At 35.7% G+C, this 18,832-nt stretch overlaps 1 protein-coding gene and 1 long non-coding RNA gene across 2 annotated transcripts; both read right to left on the minus strand.

Annotated features, from left to right (window-relative positions):
- Positions 1 to 3,321: 3,321 nt before the first annotated feature.
- LOC122312992 lies at positions 3,322 to 5,146 on the minus strand. Its single transcript, XR_006243253.1, has 2 exons — positions 4,391 to 5,146; positions 3,322 to 4,297 (listed from the first exon to the last, which is right to left on the minus strand). It is a non-coding gene; the product is annotated as an uncharacterized LOC122312992 (long non-coding RNA).
- Positions 5,147 to 6,036: 890 nt separating this feature from the next.
- LOC122314484 (cytochrome P450 71B37-like) lies at positions 6,037 to 8,720 on the minus strand. Its single transcript, XM_043130108.1, has 2 exons — positions 7,726 to 8,720; positions 6,037 to 6,812 (listed from the first exon to the last, which is right to left on the minus strand). The coding sequence occupies exons 1-2, from the start codon at positions 8,635 to 8,637 to the stop codon at positions 6,198 to 6,200; spliced, it is 1,527 nt and encodes a 508-aa protein (XP_042986042.1). The 5' UTR covers positions 8,638 to 8,720; the 3' UTR covers positions 6,037 to 6,197.
- Positions 8,721 to 18,832: the final 10,112 nt, after the last annotated feature.

Consider the following 18,832-nt stretch of genomic DNA (forward strand, 5'->3'; position numbering starts at 1 on the left):
TAGGAGAAATTTAAGTTTATGAGAAATTAAAAGAAGCGATTGAGTATTTCAAATGCGAGTACAAGTGACAATTGATTATTCATTTGGCACTGTTGTGAGAAATTTTTGAAAGACTAAGAAGTTCAAGTGAGTGGGATTTCTATACTAGACTTTGAATAAAAATAAAATAAACTGAGGTTGATTTATGAAAATGTGCATTATATGTTATGAAAAGAACTATGAAAATAACCTCAGTTATTTATTCAAAATCATTCATGAACTGTGATGAAAGAGAAAGCATTTTTGTAATGATTGGTGTAGACATAAGCTTATTTTCTGACATTTTATTTCTGAACTCTGCAAAAGGGAGCGAATAAGAAATTTTGTGTATAAATTATATTTTTATGATCTGATTCTATTCTGTTCTAAAGATCTAAACTCTAATTTGATATGATGTGATTTCTGAAAACTTTTGACATGACATTTTGAATCTGGATATGGTTCGTAGATGGTGATCTGTTTACCTACCACATGTGCTAATAGTTGTTTCTGTTTGGATTGATACTAACTGTTCTGTTTCTGGTGCATCCACTTTAGAAACAAAGTAGTTTTTCTAGTGGTCTTTCCTGTGTACACACTCTGGTCTCCTAGAATAAATATGAGGAAGATTCACATTATGTTTCAGCTCGATTAGCTACCAGGGTTTCCTATCACGGGGTTAAACATGGCCTCTGATATGACATGATATTCTAGTATGATGGTGGTCAGTTTTGCAACGCTAAAAGAATTTTGAATAAGAATATTTTTTAACTTTCGCTCTGATATTTTTTATAACACGTTATCATTCTGCATTTTGACTATATAAATATTTTGTTCTGCATTCTGAACTCTACAAATGCTCATATTTACACACTGGTATATGTTCTCTACTTATTAAGTTGTTAATAACCTACCCCCTTATCTCCATAACATTTTTCAGATAATCTTGATGGTTCAGTTGCAAAGTAGGAGTAGGCAATATTAGAGAAGTTTGATGATCATAGAGGAATAAGTTCCCGATGGTGCAAGTACTGATTTGAGTCATAGCTTGAAAATTGGTTTTTTTGGTTATTTTGATATGTTGAGTTAAGGATATTTTTCGAGTCTTTAGAGAATTTCTACTTTATTTTATTGAGAATTTATTTGTTGTCACTATGAAGGAACATGGATTTTTGGTTTGAGTAAATGAATTAATATTGTATGGATTTTTTCTAAATTCTATTGTGTGATATTAGAGTTGATATTAAGTAATAAGAGCAAACCTTCGTATATTGAGGGTATATATAAGATATATTACATGAAAGAGAAATAATCAATCATCTTCGCAGAGACTTATTAGGCGCCATTTATTACATAAATTACCTAACTTTTCATGTGCGGAGTAACTATCAATGTTGACTATCAATATGTACTGGATCATGTGGCTGTCTCGATTTACTTCAAACCCAACTAGGTAACACACACAACTCAAATCTCGCCCAAACTGGCTACTAGACCTTGCTCGATTATTCAGATTGATTGAGATAATCATACTCAAGTCTCAAGTCCCACAATCATGGTGGCAAAGCCAAACATAAAGGAAGGAATTAGGGTTTGCTGCCATTAATTTTCCATGCTAGTGGCATGGTATTGAGACTTGGCAATGTATATGGAGGGTATATAAGATATATCACTTGAATGAGAAGTAATCAATTATCTCCGAAAACAAACATGTATAGACCAATTAATCGCCATTTATTTCATAGCTCTAGTCTTGCATATAAATTGTAGCTGACAACTGTTGTATATATTATAGGAAACTAGATATTCCCTAGAAGATATTCATTATTCAGGGTTGCTTTCGAGCTCATATCATCATCTGATTGCCAACATGCCACTAAAACAACTTGACTGGCACAAGATTAAGAGGTGTTTTCTTGCTGGTAGTAAGGCTAAGACCAAGCGACTCGTCCATGTTAATATCTTCCTCTTTCATCCCAGGTGACAATTTCCAATCGAAACAATACAAAAGATTCGCCAGTGCAAGCTCAATGGTTGATGTTGCCATATACATCCCAGGACAACCTCTTCAGCCAACTCCAAATAGCAAGAACTCAAAGTTTTGCCCTTTATAATCAACGAAGCTATCGATGAACCTTTCTGAGATGAACTCTTCTGGGTTCTTCCAATATGGGGGATCTGGTCCTATTCCCCAAGCGTTAACTTGCAAGATTCATTGAGCGTTAATGTCTTAACCGTTGAGCTTGAAGGGTACCATGGTTTGTCTTGGGAGAAGCAGAATACACCTAAAAGTTTCTTTCATTATCATCTTAATGTATGGAAGGTAATCCGTGTCAATTTCAGTGACTCTTCCTTTTTTTCAAACGATTTTTCTGACTTCATCGTGTGCTTTCTTCATCACTTTTGAGCTCCTATGAAGCTTTGCCATTGCCCATATCATGGCAATTGCACCAGTGCCGACTCCAACTAAGAAGAGATTCTAATGATAGAAAAAATATTACATTTAGCATATGAAAACCTTAATTAATTCATAAATATAAACCTTGGAAACGAGAAAATGGAATTAATAGCCATGAGGGAAGAGATAGGAAGTATTGGGTTTATTTAGTTAACAGGAATTTAAGTTAGAATTTTTTTAGAGACGTTGGTTATTGAGTTTTTTTTTATAGTAATTGGAAATTTGTACAAAATAAATTGTTTGAAATATGTTTGAAAAATGGAATTAAGGGAATGTTTGGATGTAATTCACATCTTATCTCATATTTTATTTCATTTTCAAACATTACTCAAAATACTAATACTTTCAAATTAATCATTACAACTTTTTCAAACTAATCATTATAAATTTTCCTAACAAACGAATCATTATAACTTTTCATTCTCAAACTTTTTCGAATTAATCTTTTTTTCGTACATACTGGAGTCATCTGGTAGCTCATATATTTTTGTTTTTTATTTAATTATTAATTAAATATTTTTAATAATATTATAATTTTTTATAAAAAGTATTAAAAAATACATGTAAAAAAGTACAAAATTAACTAATGATAGCTCCCTACTAGTGATGACTAGAGAGCCATCCATTTTGTTTTTACAAATGACATCAACTGTACTGGGCTTTAAGATTAGATAATGCTAGGGATCCCACTGTCCCGTTGCCCATCCCACAACTGTTTTTTTTTTTTTTTTTTTTTTTTGGTTTTTGATTTTTCTTGACGTCATTTTTTTAATACTTTTAAATATTTTTTAAAATAAAAAAAATTCACAAGATTAGTAAACACTATTTTTTTAATTACTAAGCTAAAAAAATTTAAAAAAAAAAAAAAAAAAACTTGGTGCGGTATCCCTATTATTTTTCTTTAAGATTTGAGGATATCTTATAGAGTCCTTGTAAGTATTTAAATTTCTTGTTCACGTGATACTAATACGTCGTTGGATCACCTAAAATTCATTCTTTCTTTTTTATTTTCTCTCCTCAACAATACTTTGGGTCGAAAATTCATACAATATTTTTATATTAATAAGCGGCAATAAGCAGGCAGGCGTTGTATAACTCTTTCCTACCAATTTTGCCCTCACTTTTTATATTTCTTTCCTGTGTCTCTCAAGTATGTTCGGACAATTCTAATTCTACTTTCTATTTATTTTCCCTATTTACCCTGCTGCCATTCTTATTACTGATTTAATTGTCTATTTACACTTTCCGGAATACCTCCATTCCACCGACTTCAATTTCTGGAATACCACTTTCCTCTCACTTCCACAACCTTCTTATTTTGTCTATATCCTATTCCATTTACTGCTTGACTCACTTTTTCAATGATGTACTTCCACCTCCATGTTTCAATCTCTTCTGCTAAGATATCATTTTTGTTTCTGCTTTCTCCATGGACTAGTGCCTTATATTGTCTTTTTCCATTTATGAACTACTCGCATCTTTCCACCGCCTTCTTCAATTTCTAGAGCATCAATCTACCTTTAAATCACCGCTTCACTCATTTGCTTGCAGATCAATCCCTTCCACCACTTCGAATTTTGTCTCATTCATATTTCTACCTTATAAATTTCATCCTCTACTCTGTCAAACTACCTCGTCTACCTCAGTTCCTACGCTCTCGGTAAGTGCCTTTCCTTCCTCTCACCTCAATATTGATTCTACCACCTCTATAGCACCTCTATGGAAAGCCCAACGCCCAACCACGATGCACCCAAAATGCAGAAGAGATAGAGTCCCCTTTCAGATGCTGGTTTCTTGCGTGATTCCGAAGAGTACCAGATTCTGCGAGGAAAAATATCCTAAATTGGTAATTCCTGAATCGCTACCGAGGAAAAATATTCTCATAGCCGTTCCATTTTGTTGGTGACGCTTTACCTGTTGCTGCGCCTGAATCCATGGGTTGTACGAGTTGCCCTTCCTCCATCAACAGACCAACCTTTCGTATACTGTTGTGGCTGTTCCTTGCGTAAATCAAGCAGTTTTATTTTTTTGGCTTGGTGAGTCAGACAGAAAATACCCTAACAGAACCAAATCAACAAAACCAAATCATACAAAATGGAGAAAAAAAAAAAAACGACACAATGAACAAATTGATTTCTTACACTATGATCACATAGATCATATCATACAAACGAAAAGGGGAAAAAAACCCTCGCAGAATAAAAATCGTATACGCATATAACCATATAGATCAATTTTTTAAAGAAAATAACCCCAACAAAATTAAACGAAACCATACGGCTGTACATGACACCCAACAAAAAAAAAAAAAAACCAAAAAACTTACCCTAGGTTCTTTTGACTTGGTCGACCATGAAGAAGGCGGTGATGAGCTGTCGAGTGAGTAACTGGGGAGATTGAGAGAGAACATTGACCCAAAAAGGAGAGAGAGAGAGAGAGAGAGAGAGAGAGAGAGAGAAGAAAAAATATTGCATTTGAAGACAACAAGTAGTACTGGAAAAGAGATAGACATGGATTTGAGAAATGGGAAGCGTTCCTGTCAGAGGGGGAAGAGAGGAATGAGCGAGCCAGGTTAAGAAGGAAAAAAATTAGGTTTTTATTTTGTAGTGAAAGAGAGAAGAAAGATCAGAGAGAGATGAGGAGAGAAAAATGAGAATGGATATGGAGAATTTTTACCTTTATTTGTTTTGATTTTGTTGATTGGAGGATAAAGTGAGGTATTTATTTTATTTTATTCAACTTACCTCGATGTAGGAGATATTGAATCCATGCCATTGATCGAGGCTTTAGGGCAATTATCTTATCGATGGCCAAAGATGCCTAGCTTCTCGAATTACGACGGCCTCCCACTCTCCCTTTGTTTTCCGGAAAAATATAGTTAGAAATATAATTGTATATTAATTTGTGTATTAATATAATGTGATTGGTTAAAAAATAAATTTTATTAAAAATAGTGTTAATTTAAATTTTAAATATAAATAAATCAATATTAATATACAGATTAATACGTAACCGTATTTATATGTAGTAAAATTCTTATTTTCCTCTTGTTCATGTGCATGTGCTTAGGTGCACAGTATTAAATTTAATGTCTTGGCAAGCACTTGACCAACAATATGTCAAATATTATTTATTTATTTATCTTTTTATTTTTAGAAAAAAAAATTAAAAATAAATAGCTAAATATTTGTAGTGATATTTTTTTTAGATCTAAGTCCGTCACTTTATTAATTATTGGTGAGCAAAAAAAAATTTAAAAATTAAGTTAATATTTGTTGTGAAATTTTTTGAGATCTAAGCCCCTCACTTTATTAAATATATGATATGATTTTATAATTTAAGTACAATGGTAAAATTAATTTATTCTATGTTTTTATAATTATAAAATTTACCAAACTATAAATATACAAGCCAAACATAAACAAAGGAATTAGGGTTTGCTGCCATTAATTTGCCATGCCAGTGGCCTGGTATTGAGACTTGGCAATGTATATGGAGGTTATATATAAGGTATATCACATGAAGGAGAATAATCAATTATCTCCGCAAACAAACATGTATAGACTAATTAACCACCATTTATTTCATAGCTCTAGTCTTGCATATTAATTGTAGCTTGCAGCTAGAGTATATATTACAGGAAAGTAGATATTCCCCAGAAGATATTCATTATTCAGGGTTGCTTTCAAGCTCATGTCATTATCTGATTGCCAACTTGCAACTAAAACAACTTGACTGGCACAAGATTAAGAGGTGTTTTCTTGCTAGTAGTAACGCTAAGACCAAGTGACTCTTCCATGTTAATATCTTCCTCCTTCATCCCAGGTGGTAATTTCCAATTGAAACAATACAAAAGATTCGCCAGTGCAAGTACAATGGTTGATGTTGCCATATACATCCCAGGACAACCTCTTCGACCAGCTCCAAATGGCAAGAACTCAAAGTTTTGGCCTTTATAATCAACGGAGCTATCGATGAACCTTTCTGGGATGAACTCTTCTGGGTTCTTCCAGTATTGGGGATCTCGTCCAATTGCCCATGCGTTAACTTGCATGATTGATTGAGCGTTAATGTCATAACCGTTGAGCTTGAAGGGTGCCATGGTTTGTCTTGGGAGAAGCAGAGTGGCTGGAGGGTGCAACCTAAAAGTTTCTTTCATTATCATCTTGATGTATGGAAGGTGATATGTGTCAATTTCAGTGACCCTTCCTTTGTTTCCAACGATTTTTCTGACTTCATCTTGTGCTCTCTTCATCACTTTTGGGCTCCTAACAAGCTCTGCCATTGCCCATATCATGGTAATTGCACCAGTGTCGACTCCACCTAAGAAGAGATTCTGATGATAGAAAAAATATTGTATTTATCAGATGAAAACCTTAATTAATTTGTAAGTATAAATCTTGAAAACGAGAGAATGGAATTAATACCCATGGGGGAAGAGATAGGAAGTACTAGGTTTATTTAGTGAACAGGAATTTAAATTAGAATTTTTTTAGAGACGTTGGTTATTGAGTTTTGTGACAGTAGTTGGAAATTTTGTACAAAATAAATTGTTTGAAATATATTTGAAAAATGGAATTAAGGGATATTTGGATATAATTTTCATCTCATATCATATCTCATTTCCTTCTCAAACATCTCTAAAGCAAAAATACTGTCAAATTAATTATTACAACTTTTTAAAACTAATTATTACAATTTTTTCAAACAAAAAAAATTAATTCTAACTTTTTCAATTTCCAAAACAAATTATATTAAAAAAAATTATATTCTAACAATATTTTAAATTTATAATATTTTTTATTTAACTTTATCTTTCTTCTTTTTCAAAATCTAAAAAACACTTAATTCAAACTATCTTATTGTTATTCATAAACCATATTACTATTATTCACAAAATTCTCATTTCATCTTATTCCCCAACCATCTCTTAAGACTACGTTTTGATGTTGATGATATAATTTCAGATAATCTGTTGATAGTTGAGAAAAAGTAACGAATAGTAGTACAAATTGTTAGAATTTTTTACTAGAGTTGAAAATTTGTTTAAATATAATATTTTTAGGATTTTGTTGTTTTTAATTTTTTTAATTTTTTTTTTTTTTTGTGTTTTTTGCTTTTCACTTAAATCTAAGTAGATCATTGAATAAAAAGTTGAAATAGAATTTTTTTTTTTAACTTGAAGATGGTTGAATTGAACTTAAAAAAAATGAAAAAAAAAAAACCCTTAACAAGTCAAGACCAATTACCAAGAGGACTGCCTTAATGTTTGCTTTAGAGAAGTGAACATCATCAGCCTCAGTTTGCTCCCTCTCTATTTTCAACAGCACATCAATAATGTCTTCATGCTTTGGTTTTGTTCTATCGGGCTTGAGATGAAGATCAATTGCCTGTTGGAAAAAATCATCCAACTCATGGAAAATCCTTTCCAGCCTTTCAAGTCTACCAGAGAGCCTGTCCACAATCCACCCCACGTATGGAACGTACTCAGATGCATTGAAGCTCCCCAGCATGGCCATAGCTTCATGAATAACTTCTTGAAACCTTTCATTGTCTAAATCACTCCCACGGAAACTCTTACCAAAAGCAATTCTAAAAGTCACATTTGCAGTGAGAGCAAACAACTTCTCAGACAAATCAACAAAAATTGCAGAAGAAGAAGACTTCCATATTGAATTGATAAGCATATCCACTTCTTCTTCCCTAATGGGTCGATATGACTGCACCCTCTTCACACTAAAAACTTCAAGAACACATATTTTCCTTATCTCTCTCCAATATTGGCCATAAGGTGCAAAAGCGATGTCTCGATAATTGTATGTGAGTCTTCTGGCGGTGTCTAAGGGCGGTCTGCTGCAACAATCAAGATCATGAACTTTTAAGACCTCCTGGGCAGCCACAGCAGAAGATATGACTATATTTGGAATCCCGCCGAGTTTAATCAGCATCACAGAGCCATACTTTTTGGAAAGTCTCCAGAGAGATTGATGAGGCAATTCACCAAGTTGATGCAAGTTACCTATAATGGGAAGCTTTGGAGGGCTTGGTGGTGGATGCAGCTGCTTGTTTTGCCTTTGAGCTGCAAGCTTCTTTTTCATGAGCAGTAGCAGAGGAAGACATATAAGAAGAGCAATCCACAAGAGTATCGCATAAAGAGTCATTGTTGAAGCTTGATCTTTTGTGTTCAACCAAGCTTCCTAGCTCTGAAATTGCTCTTCACCCTTGATTTGAATATATATATATATATATATATGAGGAAAGTGAGCAAAAAATGTTCCCGTTTTGTTCACATTAGCTAGGCTGGCCTTGTTGCATTCGTAATACCTAATTGGATATATATTTCGTAACATGCACCCTTGCCAGCCTGTATGACATTTGAAATGTAATATCTATCTATCTGGATTTGGCTTGCATCCATTATTTGCCAAAAGAACACGGCATTTCCTCTTAAAGAACTCTTATCTCTTACATGCCCAGTATAATTTATCCCTTCTAAATATTTGTTTATTAAATATAATAGCTTGTATTAAATATATTTATATGTTTTGATTTTATAATATTTATAATAAATAATATATTATATACAGCATCTAATAAATAACCTAACAAATTTTAGTATATTTTCATTAAAATTTTTAAATTTATTTTTAAGAAAATTTTTATAATATATTTATATGAATAATGCTAAATATATTTTAAAGTGTATATTTTAGATGGGTGGATTTTTGAAGTAATTTAATTCTAGATCTTTTCCCAAGCATTATCCTAGCTTCTAGGTATCCTAAAAGCCGAAAGGTTCTGCAGCTCTCAGCAATGCGTACACTGTAGTTTTTACTCAAATTCGTCATCAATGATCAGTTACTTACAGCTATTGTTCTCCTCTTATTTGAGTGGGCAGGACTTGTCAGCCAATTCAGGGGCGACTGATCAATACGAGTCACGACAGCTTAGCCATACCTCAGGTCCTCGACACTTCTATTCATTTCTAAACGTACCGTGCCAAGAAGTACCACTCAGTGCTCAGAGTCGGGGCCACTTTCAAAAAAGAAATTATTAATTTGTCACGCAACTTTTTTATCTCTACACAGATGCTTTGATATGAGACATCAATTTCACACTTTCGAATTATAGAAATGCTACACATTATTTTATATTATATATTTTATATATTTAAATTTTTTTATTTTTTATTTTATTTTATTCTTATTAAATTAATTAAATTATTCTATTTATTATTCACATACTACATATTTATTATAAAAAATAAAAAAATTAAAATAAATATAATATGTAAAGTGTGAAGATAATAAAAAATAATTTTTTTTCAAATTAATCATTTTTTCGTACATACTAAAGTCAGCTAGGAGCTAATATATTTTTATTTTTTATTTAATAATTAATTAAATATTTTTTAATAATATAATAATTTTCTTATAAAATATATTAAAAAATACATATAAAAAAATATATAATTAACTAGCGACTGCTCCCTGCCAAAGATGACCAAGAGCCACCCATTTTGTTTTTAGAAATGACATCAGTTGTATTGGGATTTAAAATTGAACAATGTTAGAGATTTTCCTACGGATTCCGTTGCCCTTTCCATTAGTGTTTTTTTTAATTACTTTTTTAATATTTTTAAATAGTTTTTAAAAACAGAAAAATATTTACAATATTATTAAACACTATTTTTTTAATTACTAAGTTATAAAAAAATAAAAAACAAACAAACCATAGAGTGGGATTCTTATCATTTTTTTAAAAATTTAAAAATATTATAGATTCTTATCAGTTTTTTCCCGCTTTCGTGGGAGGAGAACAGTGAAGTTGCTGTGGTGAGCAGAACGGTAGTGATGGAGGAGATCGCAGAGGTATGGAGTCGACTAAGACTTAGTGAGGAAGAGAATACTCCGATCGTAGTGAATGAAGGGAAGGGGGATAGTGTCCAACGAAGGGGGGAACGGAGTATAGTGGGGAAAATCTGTGCGACGAGAAGAATTGGAAAGCAGACAGTGAAGGGACTAATGGAGAAGATCTGGAAGGTTAGATTACCTCTGGATTTTGAAGAAATTAGTCTAAACTGTTTTGTTATTACGTTTGTTTGTTTGAGGGATAAACTGAGAGTTTTAGAGGGCTGTCCTTGGCTCTTTGAGAATTACTTGTTTGTGTTGAGAGACTACGATGGTGAAATCCAGCCAAACTTAATGAATTTTGATTTTGAAAATTTGTGGATCCAAATGCATAACTTACCGCTGGGGTATATGAATAAAAGGATGGGTGAGGAGATTGGGAATACAGTTGGCAGGGTGAGTGAGGTTGAAGTTGATGAGGAAGGTTTGGCTTGGGGACGATGCTTGAGAGTTAGAATTGAGTGTAATTTGACAACTCCTCTGGCTCGAGGGAGAACTGTTAAGGTGGAAGGAGGCCAGATCTGGGTGCCTTTTCAATATGAAAAGCTCCCGAGGATGTGCTTTCAGTGTGGATGTATAGTACATGGTAAGAAGGGTTGTTCTGTGGGAGAAGTTTCTGGTACTAATCAATATGGTACCTGGTTGAGAGCATCTTTGATTGTTAATAAACAAAGCCAGCAAAAAGAAAACAGAAAAAAGAACTATAAAAGTGATGATGGAGAAGGGGTAAAAGGAATGAAGGAATTGAAGAAGGAAGGTTTGAGCAAAGGAGGGGTGGATGAGGAAATAAGTGTCGGGACTTATAAGGTAGATAAAGAGAATGGAGTGAGGGTAGAGACTGAGCCAAGAGGTGATGATTCAGACATGCAGGGAGAGAGTCAGGATTTAGTGGTGGTCCCTATAGCTAACACTGTATTGGCACCAGAGCAAGATTTGGAGGTGGAGCATAATGATGATGAGGAACTGCAAGAGAAAGGCACACAACCAAAAAAGAAAAGATGTTGGAAGAGACGAGTGAGGGGAAGAAGTCAGGTGGGCCAGGTATATCCTCTAAACCAAAGCTCAAAACGCACAAAAACTGATGATGATGTGGATTTAATGGTGGCAGGGGGGGGGGGGGAAAGAGGGCAAAGATGAATGAGGGTGCAGAGCCTATGTCAAATCTCTGTGAGGTGGAGGCTGTTGAACAGCCCCACCTGGTATTATGAAAATGATTTGTTGGAACTGCCGAGGGCTTGGGAACCCTCGGACAGTTCATGATCTTTACCTCATGGTAAAAACTAAGCAGCCCAATGTAGTGTTTCTAATGGAGACAAAGATGTATGGAGGGAAGGTAGAGATGTTAAAGGGGAAATTACAAATGGAGGGATGTTTTGCTGTGAGCTCGATGGGGAAAAAAGATGGTTTAGCTATTTTTTGGAGAGAAAAAGAGGAGGTGGAATTATTGAACTTTTCTCAGTGGCATATAAATGTTCTTATAAAAAAGAAAGGGGAAATGAAGGAGTGGTTTTTCACTGGGTTTTATGGCCATCCGGATGTGAGAAAGAGAAGTAAGTCTTGGGAATTGTTGGATAGTTTGAAACCTTTGAACCAGGAAGCATGGTGTGTTGCAGGTGATTTCAATGAAATCCTTATACAAGCAGAAAAAAGTGGGGGTAATCTGAGGAGTGAGGGGCAGATGGCTCAATTTAGAGAGGTGCTTGAGAAGAATAGTCTATCTGATTTGGGTTGTAGCAGTGGCTTCTTCACATGGAGTAATAGGCATGGGGACATTACATTCACAAAGGAGAGGTTGGACAGGTATGTGGCAAATAATCAGTGGAGGAATATGTTTGAAGGGGTGAAAGTGGAGGGTCTTTCAGGAAGATGTTCAGATCATCTTCCCATCTTATTAACTATGATGGGAAAAGAGGCAAGGCACTATAGGAGGAAATTTCCTTTCAGATTCGAGGCCAGTTGGATTAAAGAAGATAAATGTGAGCAGCTTGTTAGAAAAGGTTGGAGTAGGAGGGGCCTGATGGTAGATCCTATCAGAAGAGTTTCTGAGTTGTTGGAGACTTGCAAAGGGGGACTTGTGGGATGGTTTAGAAAGAGGGATCGTGATAGGGTGAAAGATATAGATGAGTTGATTGTTAAGATTCAAAAGCTACAAGAGCATGAAGGACCACAGAATGTTGAAGAACTCAGATATCTTCAGGATAAAGTGGGGCTTTTGCTAGAACAAGAGGATCTTAAATGGAAACAACGAGCAAAGAGGAACTGGTACAGTTTGGGAGACAAGAATACAAAGTTCTTTCATGCCTGTGCAAACCAGAGAAAGCAGAAAAACATGATCTCATCAGTAGTGGACTCAAATTCAATTATGAGGATGAATCAAGAAGGGATTGCTGAAGCTTTCAAAGATTATTTTTCTGAGATATACTTGACAGCAGATCCTCCTAGTGCTACCATTGAGGCTTGCTTGAGTGCAGTAAAAGGGAAAGTGACAGAAGTCATGAATGAGTACTTGATAAAGACATTTACAAGGGAGGAGGTGGTGGAAGCTGTAAGATCGATGGGCCCTTTAAAATCACCAGGTCCTGATGGTTATGGGGCCTGTTTTTATCAGTCATATTGGGAAATTGTAGGGGGTGATGTGTGTGAGGCAGCTTTAAAGGTTTTGAATGGAGGGGGGATGGATAAGGGCTTAAATCATACTTTCATTGCTTTGATCCCTAAACTAAAAGAACCTAAATTTGTCAGTGATTTTCGCCCCATTAGTCTTTGCAATGTAATGTATAAGATTATTGCAAAGATTCTAGCCAATAGATTAAAGATGATTCTTGGTGATGTAATCTCAAGAAATCAGAGTGCTTTTGTCCCTCAGAGATTGATCACTGATAATATAATCACTGCTTATGAGGTATTACATTCTATGCAAACAAGGCAGAAGGGCAGGGTGGGAAGTATGGCTATTAAATTGGACATTTCAAAAGCTTATGATAAAGTAGAATGGTCTTTCCTGAAAGAAGTAATGAAAAAGTTGGAGTTTTCTGAAAAATGGGTGTCTTTAATCATGGAGTGTGTGTCAACTGTGACATATGTAGTTTTGACAAATGGTAGCCCAGGTGAGGTTTTGAAGCCAACGAGGGGATTGAGACAGGAGGATCCACTTTCCCCCTATCTATTCCTGTATGTGCAGAAGGATTGAGTGCTATGCTTCAATCAGCTGAGGAACAAAGAGAGTTAAAAGGGGTAATGGTGGCAAGAGGTGGTACAAGAGTAACTCATCTACTGTTTGCAGATGATTGTATCATCTTTGGCAAAGCAAGCTGGGGTGAGTGGAGGAAGATAATGAGCATATTGGAGATATATGAAAAAGTCTCGGGACAAAGTTTAAATAAGCAGAAAACCACTATGTTTTTTAGTTCTAATGCAAAGAGAGATGTGAAGGAGGGTGTGTTAAAGGAGTTGGGGGCCAGATTGATTACAAGCTGTGAAAAGTACCTGGGATTACCAATTACTGTTGGCAGGTCTAAGTACAATTCATTCAGAAGCATAAAGGACAGGGTATGGCAAAGGGTGACCAACTGGAAGCATAAGTTCCTATCTCCTGCTGGTAAAGAAGTCCTCCTAAAAGCTGTCATTTAGGCAGTTCCAAATTACCATATGAATGTTTTTAGACTTCCGAGAAAACTTTGTAAGGAAATAGCTGCAATAATGGCTAAGTTCTGGTGGGGTTTTAAGGAAAATGAAAGGAAGATCCAGTGGAAGAGTTGGGCTAAATTGGGGTTGTCAAAAACTGAAGGGGGGTTGGGGTTTCGTGAACTTGAATGTTTTAACACTGCTCTACTTGCAAAACAGTGTTGGAGAATCTTTACTAATCCTCAATCCTTGTCAGCTATGGTTTTAAAAGACAAGTATTTCAGGCACTCAGATTTCCTGCATGCAACTTTGGGTCATAGACCTTCTCTGATTTGGAAAAGCCTATGGAGCTCTTTGGAGTTACTGAAGCAAGGACTGGTCTGGAGGGTAGGTACTAGTCAGAATGTTAAGGTGTGGGGTGACAGATGGATTCCAAAACTAGTGACACATTGTATACAATCTCCTGTTGCTGTCTTGAGTAGTGATGCAAAGGTTGATGAGTTAATAGATGGTAGAAGAGGGGTATGGAAGGAAGAGCTTGTAAAGGAGGTGTTCACTGAAGATGAAGCCAAGATAGTATGCAGTCTACCTATAAGTAAATCTGGTTTGCCTGACAAACAGATTTGGGGCTACACAAAAGATGGTTTATTTAGTGTTAAAAGTGCTTATCATATGGAGATGTGTAGGAAAAGAAGGGAGAAAGGGGAAAAATCAGAGGGGAGTTGGTTTGATTGGAGGAAGTTGTGGAATCTGAATGTGCCAGGGGTTGTCAAAGTCTTCCTTTGGAAAGCCTTAAATGACTGCCTGCCAACCAGAAACAATTTGAAGAAAAGGAAAGTGATTGAAGATGCATACTGTCCTATTTGTGGAACTGAAGAGGAGACGGTTACTCACGCCTTATGGAGTTGTAGGGGGTTTATGGATGTTTGGGCTGAACAGAAGAGCCCTCTTCAGAAATGGCCAAGTAATGAGGTTCATTTCTATGAATTATGGAACAGGTTATTGAGCTTGGTTGCAAAGGTGGATCTCGAGTTGGTTGCAGTGGTGATGAGAGGGGTGTGGTTTAGAAGAAATGCTTTCATTTTTGAGAAGAAATTCACAGGTCCGGGTACTGTAATTGAACAAGCTGCAGTTTCTCTTGAGAATTTCCAGATGGCACAAACTATAAGAAAGGAGGTAAGGGTGAGACCTGAAGGGGGAAGAAACGGTTGTAGATGGAAGGCTCCGGTTGGAGATTTCATTAAAGTGAACTGGGATGCTGGAATGAGTGTTAAAGATGGGAGAGTGGGGACTGGGGTTGTGATCAGGGATGGAAAGGGAGAGGTGCTGGTATCCCTATGCTGTTCGAAAGAGGGTTGCTGCAGTCCAGTTGTAGCTGAGCTCCTTGCTTTATGGAGGGCTATGAAGCTTTGTGCAGAACTTAATTTTGAGAGTGTGATTTTTGAAGGGGATGCTTTAGCTGTTGTGAAGGCTGTTAATGGTGAGAGGGAGAGCTGGGAATGGTATGGGCAGCTGGTTGAAGACATGAAAGGAGTGCTGAAAAACAGAAAAAGGTGGTCAGTGCAGCATGTGTTCAGGGAAGGTAATCAAGTTGCACATCATCTAGTTAAAGTTTCTTTTTCTTTCATAGAAGAACAAATCTGGATGGAATGTTGTCCACCAAAAGTTCAAAAGATAGTTATACAAGAGAATTTGTATACGGTTAATTCATAAGTAATATAAAGGAGGTTTCTTTAAAAAAAAAAAAATAAGCGGCAATAAGCATGCCGGAGTTGTATAACGCAACGGGTAGCAAAAGTTATAAATTAAGTACTAGAATTTTTTTTAGATTAATACAAAACTGTTTAAAACATACATAAAATATTACAAGATACAAACGTAGTTTCAAAGCCAACTATAAAGCATAACTCCAACTTAGAACTCCGGCAGAGCCGCATCCTCGGGTTCAGTCTCCTCCTTCTCGATCTCTGCATCAAAATCTAAGGTACCAAAAATGGTGCCGCAGGTAAGTAAAATCCAAACACCACTAGATAAAAATATATTATAACTCAAACAATATGCATGAAGGAATGCAAGGCACATAAGCCATAAAACCATATTTTTCCACGCACGCCAAAAACCCATTTGGCCCAAAAACATTACCATTAAAACCATTCTTTGGCATTATCCCAGATAATGGCCCAAAATAGAAACCATCATTGTTCCAGAAAATGGATCCCATAGTCTCAAAACAAACCTCGCCATTTTTCCAGAAAATGGCTCGTAACCAAAACCATAAAAACCGATCCAATTATGCATGCACCATGATCTCCCCTAGGGATCATCCGCACGCTCTGGCTTTGTGCCACACCGCAGGTAACGTCCACGCGTGTGACACCTAAACGAGTGATGCCCAGAACTTGCACCCAGCGCGTCCCTGGCCAGGCCATCCTCTAGTCCCAGCCACTCTAGGGACCACGGAGTCGACACAACGGCGTTACCGTGTCGTGCGATCCGGTCGTCGCCCTGCGACAATCCAAGAGATGTCACTCAGTATTATCCACTCCCGAGTAACCAGAAGAGATCCACCGAGATAATAACACATCCCGGCTTGGGCTCGTGAGACACACGCACCCGAAAATCTATTTATGCCAACAAAACATGATTTTTCTCAATTAAATAAAATGCACGTGAATGCACAATGTAAATGCAACCTCAAGGCACAAACCAATCAACCAATCACAAACAGCCAAACCAATCAACTCCGTCCTCAATCCATCCGACCCCCGAACTCCTCGGATTTAGTCTAGAATCAACCAACCAACCAGATAATTTATTATAAGAGCAAAATATATTTAAATCTAAAAGTAGAGTTTGAAAAATACTTACATCGCTATACTGTATTTTTTGAAAGCTCGCGGTATTGCAAACTGCAGAGAAAAAGTAACGTAACAGTGTATTTTACACTGTGGCTGTGGATAATAAATTACCCACTTTCGAACGGGGACAAACCAAGACACGAAATTAATAGGGAAGGGTCTTGAGATATTTATGAAACTAAAGAAAGTAAGCTTTGGCCGTGAGTGGCGGTGGAAACGGCAGTGGAAGGCCAAAAAGGGACTGAACGGAGTTGAGCTCGTGGAAGCTGCTCCGGCAACGGATCGAGGCTGGAAATGGTTGGGTTAGGTCGGCAAGAGGTAGAGGAAGAAATTGTGAAGAGATGGTGGCTGGAGGTGGAGCAACGGAGCCGGAAACGGCAAAAAGCCGTGTGGCTTAGAGGTGCTCTAGGTGGTGATCGGTTGGCCGGATGGAGCTGGAAATTGGTGGAGGTGATCATCGGCAGGAGGGGAAGATTTTGGTGGGGGTGGTGCCGGCCACGTCGCCGGTGAGCAGCAGGTCTAGGCGGCTGGGCCGAACGGCAAAGGGGAGAGGAAGAGAGAGAAACGACGTATGCTGGAAGAAGAAAGGAAAAGAAGAAGAAAAAAAGAAAAGAAAAGGAAAACAAAGGAAAAAGAAAAAAGAAAAAAGAGAAAAGAAAAAGAAAAGATGAGGGAAAAGAAATGAGATCCAGTCCTCGCTCCGGAAACTAAAAACTGATCTGTCGAAAACGATTTTAAAAAAATATAAAATACCTAAATAAATTAAATACCACATCAAATAAAATAAAAAATAATTTAAATTACTATAATTTAAAATAAAAGAGTTAATATATTAATTAAATTAAAAATATATTTTCATTGAAAATATATGTAAAAATGGTTTATCACAAAAATTAAGTTTTTATTTTGTAGTAAAAAAGATAGAAGAAATATCAGAGTGAGATGATGAGAGAAAAATGAGAATGGATGTAGAGAATCTTTACCTTTATTTGTTTTGATTTTGTTGATGGGAGGATAGAGTGAGGTGATATTATTTATTTTATTCAACTTGCCTCGATGCAGGAGATATTGAATCCATGCCATTGATCGGGGCTTTGGGGCAATTATCTTATCAGGGACCAAAGAAGCCAGCATTACGATGGCCTCCCACTCTCCCTTTGTTTTCCTCTTGTTCATGTGCATGTGCTTAGGTGCACGGTATTAAATATAAACTCTTGACAGGCACTTGTCCAGCAATCTGCCAACTATTATTAATTTATTTTATTTTATTTTAATTTTTAAGCAAAAAATAAAAATAAATCACTAAATATTTGTAGTGATATTTTTTGAGATCTGAGTCCGTCACTTAATTAATTTTTTGTGAGCAAAAAAGATTTTAAACATTAAGTTAATATTTGTGGTGAATTTAGGATTTTTTTTTTAAAAAGTATTTAATGAATTTAAAAATATATATATTTGAATTAAAAAAAACAGAAAAGAGATAAAAATATTTTGCCTATTCGGTAAGTGTTTCAGTGGATTTCCTCTGCGGGAGTAGCAGCCAAAAATACCACATTTAGTCAAACAAGGCCAAAAATGTAAAAAATGCAAATATAATCAAGCACGAACAAATTGACAATGCATAGGTATAAAATTTTGGATACCACGTGTAACAAAATTTTGAGTTGAGATGAGTTTAGTAATTTGAGAGTTATGTATTTGTATGTTAGATTTAATTTAAAATTAGACTAAATTAAATTGATCTCAACTGAATCTTACAATCAAACGGGACAAGTGAGCACGAACAAATTGACAACGCATAGGTCTACAAATAAAATTATAACTTAATTGGATGTTAAAGTGAGTTGATGGTTGGAGATGTACTGAAAAGGAAAATGAAGACTTTGGAAAATGTAATCAAATAGTTAACACTTAATTATATGAGATGAGTTAAAATGAAATTAAAAAATTGAATAAAATATTAT

Source organism: Carya illinoinensis, chromosome 6, assembly GCF_018687715.1.
Source record: "Carya illinoinensis cultivar Pawnee chromosome 6, C.illinoinensisPawnee_v1, whole genome shotgun sequence".
In the NCBI taxonomy this organism is placed as follows: Eukaryota; Viridiplantae; Streptophyta; class Magnoliopsida; order Fagales; family Juglandaceae; genus Carya; species Carya illinoinensis.